Source organism: Aptenodytes patagonicus, chromosome 1 (genome assembly GCF_965638725.1).
Source record: "Aptenodytes patagonicus chromosome 1, bAptPat1.pri.cur, whole genome shotgun sequence".
Lineage (NCBI taxonomy): Eukaryota > Metazoa > Chordata > Aves > Sphenisciformes > Spheniscidae > Aptenodytes > Aptenodytes patagonicus.
This window is the reverse complement of record NC_134949.1, coordinates 126291662-126303598: the sequence shown is the minus strand read 5'-3', so window position 1 is coordinate 126303598 and position 11937 is coordinate 126291662. Positions and strand designations below refer to the sequence as shown.

General features: G+C 38.8%; 1 protein-coding gene across 1 annotated transcript; it reads right to left on the bottom strand.

Moving 5' to 3' along the window:
• Positions 1–249: 249 nt before the first annotated feature.
• FAM3B (FAM3 metabolism regulating signaling molecule B) lies at positions 250–11937 on the bottom strand. The gene is made up of 8 exons (XM_076328874.1): positions 11872–11937; positions 7952–8095; positions 7020–7143; positions 6241–6299; positions 3855–3905; positions 2536–2623; positions 1660–1792; positions 250–751 (listed from the first exon to the last, which is right to left on the bottom strand). The coding sequence occupies exons 1-8, from the start codon at positions 11888–11890 to the stop codon at positions 665–667; spliced, it is 705 nt and encodes a 234-aa protein (XP_076184989.1). The 5' UTR covers positions 11891–11937; the 3' UTR covers positions 250–664.

Here is an 11937-nt window from a genome sequence, read left to right as displayed (position 1 = left end):
TAACACTTAACCTTGCATGAAGTCACTACAGTTTTTTAAGTAAGTTAAACTTACAGGAAGAAAAAAATAATTAAAACAAACCTTGTAGATTTGCGGCTTAAATTTGGTAAAATAATTGAAGTAACTTGATCTTTACATGTTAACATTGCTATTCCATGTTGTCAACATCACTAAGACCAGTTCAACAAATGTAACTGCTATTTCCGTACTTTTTCTGAAAAGAAATGACATTACTAATTAACTAACATCAAAATAATTTGCTTTATTTCCAGTGATTTTATATTACAATTTAGACTAAGTTATATTTGCATATTAGTCTTTAAAGGGAACCAAAAGAAAACACATACACAAATAAACAAACAAAACCAAAACCCTAAAATTACTAATGACAACGTACACTCACTTTCAAAAAGCCTGGTATTTTATGACTGACTTCCTGAACATTGTAATTCCAAACCAGAGTATTTTATTTCCACTTGTCGTCAAAATACCTATTTGTTTTCAGATTAGAGTAAAACCTCACAGAGGAAAGAAAGGTTAAAAACTGTGCATATGACTTATTTTACAATTAGTGTTCAGATGCTTATCGGGTTCTGGAGGCAATTTACTGGAGTCATAGATATAAAAATATAGAATCATCTTTATTAATGAGGTATGCATTTGTTCAGATCAGGTTTCTTGGGATACAGCCTTCTATTTGGATTTCAGCTGGCCAGCCACCATATCTGTTGCTCTTGCCAGAGTGGTTTATCTGTTAAAACAAACAAAAAAACAGTATTTGGTTCTCCATTTACAAACTAGTTTGTCAAACCTCATACAACAGAAGGGGTAATGGGGTAGGACTGGGAAGCTAAGTAGCACGTTGCACATCTTGCTCAGCATAATGGGTGAAGATTCCACCAGTTTCTCTCTTACACAGTGCTTTATTTATTTCCCAGATGACTGTCATAATATACACTAAATTGAATGCCTTTTTCCTGCAGAAGCTCTGTAATGTGAAGAAGATTGCAACAATATTCTGGGGAAAAAAAACACCTATGGAAGTTTCACATGCCTTTGGAGGGAGTCAGTGTCACCAAGGGAACTGACCTCTTTATTGTTTTTTCTCATTTCTGTCTGCCTCTCTGTCAAACAGATGAGCACTACTGGGCTTACAGAAAGCAAATACAAGGTCACAGATGCAAACAGAAATCTGATACAAAAATGGTATCTTTAGTCCTCCTGAAGCCTGAGGGCAAGTTATTCAGAAAAGTTTTGTGATGCAAGCATTGCTGCATTTGCACGGCCAATTTCAGACAGCTCAATTTTCATATAAAAACAGTCTTTATTTTTAGGAAGTCCTTAGAATTTGTCCTTCCAGAAGAAAATGTAAGTCTCTGTACAGCATATCAGGTTGGACATTTCAAAACTGAGACTCTCCAGAATTGCTGGTCACTTCTGAAATTTGTCTACAGATGACTTAGTGCTGGTGCGGTAGAAGTCAGTACTGTACGTGGCCCAGATCCAAAGCAAAGAATGATGACACCTTAGAGAACTTGCTTTGTACGACTGAGGCTTACTGAACAGACTACAGTTATTATAGCTAACTCAAGAAATCTGCACCTGAAGGCTATACCTGATATACAGACAAATACAAAGTGAAAATAAAATGAACCTGACCTTTTCTTTTTGGATATTATCTGGCAGCTTGAAGCCTTTGGCAGCTATAAAAGCCCAGCTTGACCTGAACTTCATGTTCCATACTTCTTTACTTCCCAGCTCTTCTATTAGTTTTTTGGCGTCATTTTTCAACCTAGGAAAATTTAGTGAGAAAAAGTGTTAAAAATTCAGGATGGGAAAAATGCTGAAAAAGAACACAGCTGATTCATGCTTTACATTAGTAGGTGAGCAGAAGCAACGATGAGAAGTTTAAAAAAATCCTGAGAGCTGTCTTAGTAGCATGCCATTAAACTCACAGGGCAAAATTCTTTTTCTTCCTCCTCTCTACATTCCTGATGTTAATACAACCTGTTTGCAACAGCATAGCAGGAAGAAAAGTGTATCTCAAATACTATTTGATGTTTCAACCCTTCTTAAATAAGGACAAGGGCATCAAATGCTTATCAACCGAATGATTAAGTCTTTCCCTGTATAATTATCATATCATGAATTCAACTAAAACAACCCGAAGATTTGAAAGCACTTGAAGAATCAGGTTAAGATGTAGGAAGGAATGCAAACTAGATACATTATAATTGGAAGTGTGGATACCTTCTTAATAGAAGGTTGTGACCCAGAGGTAACAGCAATGTCCTTTATGAGGACCACTGGTGCTTTTAAACAAATGTAACACTATCTACCCATCTTTGGAAGCATCAACATACCTGATACGGGCAAGCACTGAATGGACATGGAATCAAAACCTTTTAGGCAGGAAATGAGAGAACAACCCTCACTATAGAGTGAAATTTACCATTCCTTTACACCATTATGCAATAGTGATTTCCAAGCTATTAATTGCTCTGTTCCTCAGCCTGTCATGAATAACTTGCTTACCAGGTGCTTCCATCATCATGAGTCACCATCAAAAGGAGGGACCCTTCTGGTGCATTTTTAATGAAAGTCACCATCTCTCCCGAGTGCTCTGTTGAATCAATTACGCAACTGATTATTCATTACACACATACCACATTCCACCTACTTTCAACTTGTTTTCACTTTTTGGCCTTGTCTATTCAAAATGAGACCTAACTAGGCAATTTTTCTGTTTACAGGCAGAGGGCCTAATCTTGAAAGGTGCAAAAAGCTGCTAGTTCTCACTGAAGACTAGGAGAGCATGGACTGATCTGCATTTCCTGGTAGTAAACAAAGATACTTCTGAGCTTCTACAAAAGCCGTTTTCGCCCAGGGTAAGATATAGATGGTTTGTCATGTTTACCTCACATAATATTATACATACAAGCAAAGCACGGAATAGCCCAGAAGAAGCCATTGCTATTCTGTGAGCTTCCTACTATCATGCTAACTTCAGAGCTGAGTTACACACCCTGTTGTACACCCACTTTCATTAAGTGGCAGTGTATTTGCAGCACTAAGCTATTTTTACTGGTTTTGCAATTGCTAAACATACACAAGACACTTGTTTTCCATACAGAAAAATGTAACAGGCACCCTGGAGACATTACAGTCTACATACCATATCTAAAATTGTAGCCTCATGATTAGTCTCAATGTGATTTCTATTCATGCACGTAAAGCCACCAGCATTCTTAAGTGGTCAGAGAATCAGCTTCCAGTGCCTCATAGCATTCTGTTTCTCCTTACTAATAGGTAAGGAAACTGTTTTCGTTCAAAGTTTGGAAAACGTGTTAAAAGCTATTCTTAAAGTAGATCATCTTTCTAGCTACATGGAAAGATGTTCAAGACAGACTAGCATATTTCCTATGATGATTTTACAACTAAAATAGAACAAAATATGTCAGGAAAAGGAATTCTGCTGAGTGAAGTATCTGGGTGTGGTACCTGGTTAAGTGCTATTCCTACCAGACTGAAATAATGGGGGGAAAAAAAAAAGAGACAATTAAAAAATGGCAATTTGACAATTAAAAAAAAAAAAAAAAAGGCCATAAAATAAAAAAAAAAAAAAAAAGACAATTAACTATCTCAACTAACAGGAGAAATTCAGCTTTTCAGGCAAACTTTGTCATCAGATCTGGCCAGAGCATATTTTGTGAAGACAACAGCTGTTTGTTTCTAGCCAATCCCTGTCGATAAGACAATCATAGCAGTATGAAAGAGCAGGATAATTATATAGATATAAGTTCTTTCTTAATGCTGAAATACTAACAGAAGCTCTATTGCACTCTTTTCCCTACCTCCTTCCCACATGTCAAAATATTTTGCCGATGTAACTTTTCCTGTTTTATCTGTAATTAAAAAAAAAAAGTTGTGTAAGTATGAGCAAAAATGATCAAATTCAATCAGCATATACAGCGTTTTCAGCTAAAGCTAGGCATCTCTAATTTTGTCTATTATTGGGCTTCTGAGTTTTCTTTTGTTTAAGTTTTTAAATTGGAAGGAATATGGAATAACGTTTAAGATTTGGGGAGAATATTTTGTTTCATGTAGTCTCTGAATCATCAAATGTGACTAAAACATTTTTATTACTTTTTATTTTGAGAAGGAATTCAGTTTACTGTGTGCTTCCATGTTTTTATATCTATATATACTATACTAGCTCACAACCATAAATAGGAAAATTGGTTAAGCCTAAGGCTATTTGAATGAGCTTAATACTATTCCGTGCAGTGTTTCAGATGTGCAAGCTTTCATGCCATTTGAATCTCAGTGGATTGAAACTCAACACCCATCATTACCGTATCAGAAACTGGGCATGCAAGCAATTAGTAATTCCAAAACATTCCGGTCAATATTCATCATAAATTATGCTGCTGTTTAGATGGCTATCTTTGTTTAAGCAAGACATGTACAATTGGAAATACTTTTCAAAGTTCTAAATTCATGCCGAGTTAATCGATTTTCGTTATCCAAGACCCTGGTTGGATCCCTGCTACATGAGGGGGTCTTTTCCATTTAGAGTGCATCAGGTCGTCTCTAGTGAGAAGATCCAGCAGTTTCTGATTCCTTTCTGGCTTATCTGATCCATATACGATAAAATCATGAAGGCAAATTCTTTTGAACATAGGACTCTAAATGGCAGGTTTATCACGCTGATGAGGGAAAAAGGTGGCAAAAATCCACCAGTGGTACAACAGCATTCTAGAACTAGGCTTCTTCTGAGCCAAGGTCACAAAAAAATGGAAAAGGCTGTAGTGAGGACAGCAGAAGTCCACAAAATTCTTTCTCTCTCCCTCTGTGTTGTTAGCTTGGGCTTAATAGTTCTATCTTCCTTCTTACAAAGGACCATATTCTTTCAGAGAAGAAAGAGTTATCATTATGAAATAAAATACAAGTGTGATGCCATAGGATACTTATTGAGCACAGTCATTAGCTTGACTGATCTAATTAGAGGACATGTAGAAAATACGTCTCACTACAAAGTGGTTCGAGATAATGGACAGATTTACCTGCAGATGGAGATGAAAGTGTAGCTAAAATGACTATATGTGTGATGAAGGAAATGGCCGTTTAAAAATGTGTAAAATTTGATATATCACTTCTTTTTCCTCACTAACTTCAGATGCAAAGACAATGCTAGTTCCCTACTCCTATTTGCTATAATCTCGCTTATGCATTCAAGATGAGTATTTGCTCTCTTACTCTACCACTGTATGCTGAAAACTCATTTTTAACTGTTTGCCTATTATAACCAGTAAAGTTTTTATGATTCCTTATTGGAAAAAAAAATGCAGTAAAAAAACCTGCACTGGGAAAAAAAAAAAATTGGAACAGATTCTTGTCTATGGTAATTTAACCCAGTGACTTCAATAAAATCATGCAAGTTTAGACAAGGTCAAGATCTTGCTTAGCAATACTGAGACAAAAAAACTGGAACATAAGTGTTTTGTGATCAAAGCCAACTTGACTGTGCATCTGAACTCCCTTTCTTTCCCTCCCCCACAACATTTAGGCATTCATTTTTCTCAGGATCCATTATTGAATACACTGCACTTCACCACCATTCCCATTCATCTAAATTAAAATGGTGCCTCCAGATCTAGAATAAACTGCACCTTCTGCTTTCCAATAGCTCCTACTATAAGCAAAGACATATAATGACAGTTTAGTATTAATCAAGCTTTGAGTTTGTCTTTTGGTCCACTGACCAAGTCTGGAAAAGGAATTTGTACCTTGGTTGTACCTTGGGGCAGAACTGCAGTTCTCAGTTACTGCTTGCCCCTTATCAGTGGAGCAGTAGATACCTTTTATCGAGGACTGAACCTGAAAGTTGAGTCTTAATGCTGGAGATCACGGATATTTTTGCTATGTTACATAAGAAGCAGTTCTTTTATCTAATAAAGTACACATATACCGCTTCTATGTACACATTTTCTATTTTCTTATACTGATTATCAACATGTTTCTTTTGTTTATCCGGAAGACTATTTCTCTCAAACACAGATTTGTTTTTCTTACACTTAACATGAATCAAGTTTGCAATTTTTGCCTTTCCCTTTCCTTCCATACTAGCTAGTAAAAAAAACACAAACCAAGCAAAAAACCCCCCACCCCCCCAAGAACCTTTGTAAATTATTGCAGTACAAAGGTATGTCTCTCTCTAACATATTTTCTTTTACTTACAATTCACAACGGCAATGTTTATACCTCTTCCAACATTACCCTTCTCTTCGCTTATAAGCCTGGAATCGAAATAAATACAGTATCAGTAGAATGCATCCATCCAGAAGCTCTGATCCAAAGTTATATTTACCAGTGCTACGTCACTTTCTGACGTTCATGTTTTCTTCAGTTATTTAATTAAAGACTTTGTAGTAAACAAGAGCTATGGCTTAAAAATCTTGCACATTTTATCAGTCAGTTTCCTTCAACGACACACAATGAGTCTTTTAAAATGAGCCAGATCAAGAAAGTACTTCGTACAAATGCAGCCAGAAAGATACAGTAGAAAAAAAGCAAGATAAAATGTGGTTTTGTGGCAGTATTCTCTGTGGATTATATCTACACAAAAGATCATTGCAAGGTTTTGAAGTCACTCTACCTGTCCAGTTTGAAAAGCCATGAAAGAACTTGACTTTTAGAAGGTGTTGACCATTCAACATACTGTAAACTGGCTATCCCGCACCATGAAAATTAAAAATCATACTTGAAACTAACAGTTGAATGCAGCTTATGTAGAGGAATGAAGAAAATAACCTGAGATTAGGTATTTAAAAAAAAAAAAAAAGGAAGGGGGGGGGGGGGGGGGGGAAGAGTTAAATACTGTCAGATATATTCTGAAGTTTATCACCAGAATAGGAACCCCCCGGTAGGAGTTTACTTGCTGCTAGTGAACCAAAATGAAGCACCCTTCTTTACACTACAAAGCACTTGCTTAGATTTAAAGTTAGACTGGTACTCACAGGTCATCCTCAAAACAAATTTTAGCCAGCTTTACTTTGCCACCACCGCTAAGAATCCGATAGGCGTAGTTCCCAGGTGAGCAGGGAGACCAGTGATCACACTTCTGCCTTTTTGGGACAGGGGCTACAACAACAAAGATGAGAAAATGTTTTCTTGGATGCTGCATAAACAATTTCTACATGGAAAGGATCACTTACTGTCAACAAGCTAAGCTCAAACATATATACACAAAAGCCAATCCTGCCAGTTTTCCAGTATCATGGCAAAATTATCACAGATTTGCCTGGGCTTTAAGTTATCATTGACTTTCAAACAGCTGCTGGGACCAAGAGCAAGCATATCTAGGGAAAAATGCCCCATGTAGTATCAGCTGATTTGAATCTAGAGTAATTATTTTGTGCTATTTCATATAACAGGAAACAAGGGCTAGAGGGATGAAGGATTCCTACCAATAGCTTGAAGTTAACATTTATCATTCTCATTTTAAGCCTTTTTCACAGGATAACATAGTCGTAGAATGAGAAAAACGTACACATTAAGATTAGAGGAAGGAAACAATGAGAATTTAATCACAAAGTTTGGTTTGTGATTCAACAGTTTACCATAACTGTAAAATACACGTGATAGAACCAAAGCTGCAGCTGCAGCTTTGTGCTTACATGCCAGAAAACAAATAAGGTGTTCTTACATTACTATTCAATTAATTATATTTGCACACTGGCAAATATAGGCTGACATTGTGTTTCTTCAAAGATAGCGTCTAAGAAATATTTCAGACTTGCACTACTTAATTAACTTTACACAGCCAACTTCATTCTTACAATAGCACATATCAAATCATTTATTAGCCCACAAGCCATTTGTCATTTACCATGTGAATAAACAACATTAGATATAGTATAAGGAAAAAAAAAGAAATACACCTACACACCCCTCAACACTGGTTTCCTTCCAATGCCTTGAAGATTAGCAATAGATGTTGTAATTGCTTTTTTGGGCATAAAAGCAGCAAATAAGCATCCCAAGTACCAAGCAGCCAACCATGTCAACAGGAGCCCTCCTAATTTCACAAGATCTGCCAAGGAAAAAGAAAAAAAAAAAAAAAGAAAGAAAACCACAGAGACATAAAGATGTTTTCATAGCAACACACAAAATCTTGTATTTTCTCTGGCATTGCTGCACAAACTGGCTATTTTATTTCTGATATACTGTGTTAACCACAGCCTTCAGAGATGTGGCAATAGAGTATTTGTTCCACTCCCATCTCTGACAACCCCCTTCGTTTCTAAAACTTGATCTTCAAGCAGAAGACTCCCCCCCAAGACTCCCCTCAATCCACACCCACAATACCCCAAAGAAACACAAAGTTCAACTTAATCCTAGTAGGATTTTGACTCTGAAAAGTAAGTATCAGATACTACACATGACTATACAGGTAGTATGCAGTTACTATTGATTTTCTGTGATAGGCAGACACTACAGGAATGGTTTAAAATGCTGACCGTACACGGAACTCCCTCCACCCACCCTTTTGACACGCTGGGTAGAAATAACTGAAGAAGGCCAAAACAATCTCATTCACACAATGAGCTCTGACTGCACTCAAACATGACTAGAGTGACCATTTCACCTTCTCTCAGTTGTATCACAGTTTCCATGGACTGCATTACCAGCGCATCTACACACTACAAAAACAACATGATTCACAAATTTCCTGACTATGAAGAAATATAAATCAATTCCATTTTGGATATCTCCTCTTCCTCCTCATCAGAAATGCTAACATGCATCCCTGATCTAGAAGAAATGCACCACCTAATTTATGATGCTAAACAAGGAAATATCACACTGCAACTGTGAAACACTGATGTTCTGATGTCACGAGATACTTCCTGAATCTGTAAAGAAACATGTCCTTGAACATAATGGCCAGTTAAAGTGTGAAAGAAAATTTTTTGTTTCATAGTCCTGAAAACCAAGTTCAACAGAAACAATGTCCAAAAATATCCAGTATGTTCACTTTGCCAACCTGCTAGAAAATATTGTGTATTATCTAGCCTAAATCTTCCTTATAACAGTTTACACTCAAGAAGATATTTCTTTCCTTCTTGGAACCGCCTTTTATAAATGTTAAGATTTCTGCCCTACCCCTTCTCTAGAATAAGGCCAAATAGTTCACTTGTTCTCCTCAAGTCCCGTTTTGCAGGTTCTACCGCTCTCCCGTGAATTCTGCCCAACTGGTCTGCATCTTTTACTGCAGAATGGACACACTAGCCCAACTAGCACATTCTGGAGGCTCTGCCATTCATGCCAGAAGGAAGTTTGACTTTTTTTCTTAAGCGTAGACTTTATTGACTCAGGTTCTGTTTATAATCCACCATAAAGACCAGATCTTTTTTCCTGTAAATATTTTATCTCTCTAGCTACTCCCTATCCCTTATTTGTCCATGTAGTTATTCCTGCATTCCACCTAGCTTTACAAACAAAAAGCCTAACAAAACACTGCAGAAAATGCAGATTGGTAAAGCTAACACCGAACAGTACTATCACCTGAACTCCCCCTTCTTTATAATAGCAACAGAAGTACCAAGTGGCCTTCTCTGACCCAGTCATCCTTAACAACTGAAGCACAGCTGTACTCCAGCCCCTGAACCTTAGTGAGGAAGAATGCAGATCATTATGAACATTGAGGGTTCTTCTGTAAATAATCCCAGTTTCTCATTTCCTGCATCAGAACAAAGGGGGGGGGGGTAAAAAAAAGAGAGGACAGTAAACCCCTTTAAGGTACTGATCTGAGCTCTTAAAATGCTCTGTGTCATTGTATTTAGGAGTCATAAGTTTGTGCATTTGTGTGACTGTAAGGAAGATACTGTGAGAAACTTACTATATTTTCATCAAAGGATTAAGATTGAGAAAGTAATATAATGAATCTTCAGAGATACAACAAATTTCCCAATTATTACCTCAGTCTAAGAGAAATCTGTCTCATTCTGCCACTAATAGTGGTGCAAACCTGCACTAAAATAATACTGAAAATTACTCCAACATTTAATTCATACAGTGAATGTGAACATGAACACTGACAAAGTTCACACGCACAAAGAAGGAAGCTGCAGGAACCATGTAGAATGAAACTTACTCACTTTTTCTCTTTTTGAATATTAAAAAAAAAATCCAATTTATACACAAAATAGACTTAATTTGTAAAGGAGACCAAGTCACAAGTTTCAAAGACAAAACCCAGGAAGAATTAAGTAAAAACTACAAGTTTATTTAAAGATCTCAGTGATTATTTTTTCAGGGGGTGGGGGATGCATTGTAAAGATCTATGAGACCATCAGTCAGGTTTTGTTTTGCTTTTTCCGTTGTTGGCTTAGCAGGTTTATCTTTACAATGATTTTGCACTGTTTTTCATCAAAACTATGGAGCAACTCTATTGCAAAATAGGCTCAAAAGCACAGCATTTTACCTAAGTAGAAGAGAAAGTACTGAATGTCTAACTTCTGTTATTATATACCATATTTTACGTAAACCACAAGCTTCTTAAAAGGTTCTAAAATATGCCTTTCAAGGTTTAAGGAATACATTTACCAACTCTCCTGCACAGTTTGTACTTAGTTCTCAAAATTGTCAGAAAATGTTTCCACTGTCAACCAACTTCTGGGTTTGCTTTCTTGGATTCAGAAAGCACTGGGGGACCGCATTGAGGATATCTGCTGGGTCCACCTGGATCTCTTAGATCTACTGAGGTTACGTATCCTGCATGTGTATACTCTTTTTTTGCGTACCTGCATAGACATGCATAAAACTCTACATGATAGCAGCTAAGCCATAAGCTCAGACAAACTTCGGATAGTTAAGAGAGCTTAAGATTTGCTATCCACAGCAGTCAGGAGTTACAAAATGCAAAGCTCGGTCTACATTCACGACAGCCAGACTGTGCTTTTGCTGATTTTAGAGGCTGAGGGCTCCTCAGCCCACTACTTGGCTCAGCACCGAGGAGCAGTATGGGGACGGCATGCCGCAGAGGGGCTTGCTGCGTTCAGAGAGGTGGCACAAACCTCCCTCACTCCGTTTCTGCCAGAGAGAGGTACTCAGTCTGAGATACTCAGCGATACTCACGGTGCCAGACAGGTAAAAGGGCAGAGAGGAGCAGGGAGGAAGAAACCGTGCGGACAGCCCGAATGGCGGTGTGGCAGGGCGTGTAAGACAGCAAAGCACAAGGAAAAGACGACGATTAACAGCGAAGCGCAAGGAAAAGACGACGATTAGCATCCCATCTTACAGCAACTCCGGATTTCCTTTCTCCCTCAGGTGCTCGCATGCCCCTTGGCAGCAACTAAAGCACTAAATATAAGCACAATCTTTTTCTTTTTTTTGTGCTTAGCTGACTTAAAAGTCCCCACGCTGCCACACCACGCTAATACACACCCACCCGTACGCAGCAGGACTTTAACAGGGGGGAAAAAAAAAGAAGAATCGGTTTAAAACTCGAGCTTAAATTACTCCAACCTAAAAAGCTGGGTGTCCAGCCATTTTCAGATGTTGGCCAGGGGCCCAGCCGCCAGGCCAGACACCGGCCCCTCCGCCCCGGGCCGAGGGCTCGGCCCCCGCTCGCCTCAGGGGACGCCGTCGGGAACAGCCCTCCCGCCCCTTCCCCGCGGCGAGAGGGGCCTCGGCTCGCCCTGCCGGCCGGGGAGCGGCTCCGGGACACCCACCTGAGGAGGGCGCAAGGCGGGAGCGAGGCGACGGCTGCCTCGCCGGGAGCACCGGGCGGCAGCACCGGCGCCCTCCGCGCCTCCCTCCTCACTCGGCGGGGCGAGCCCCCTTCGCCGCGGGGCTGCTACTCACGTTGCCGTTTCAGCTCCATTACTCAGGACGGCGGCGGGCTGCCCGCCCCTCCTCCTCCTCCTCCTC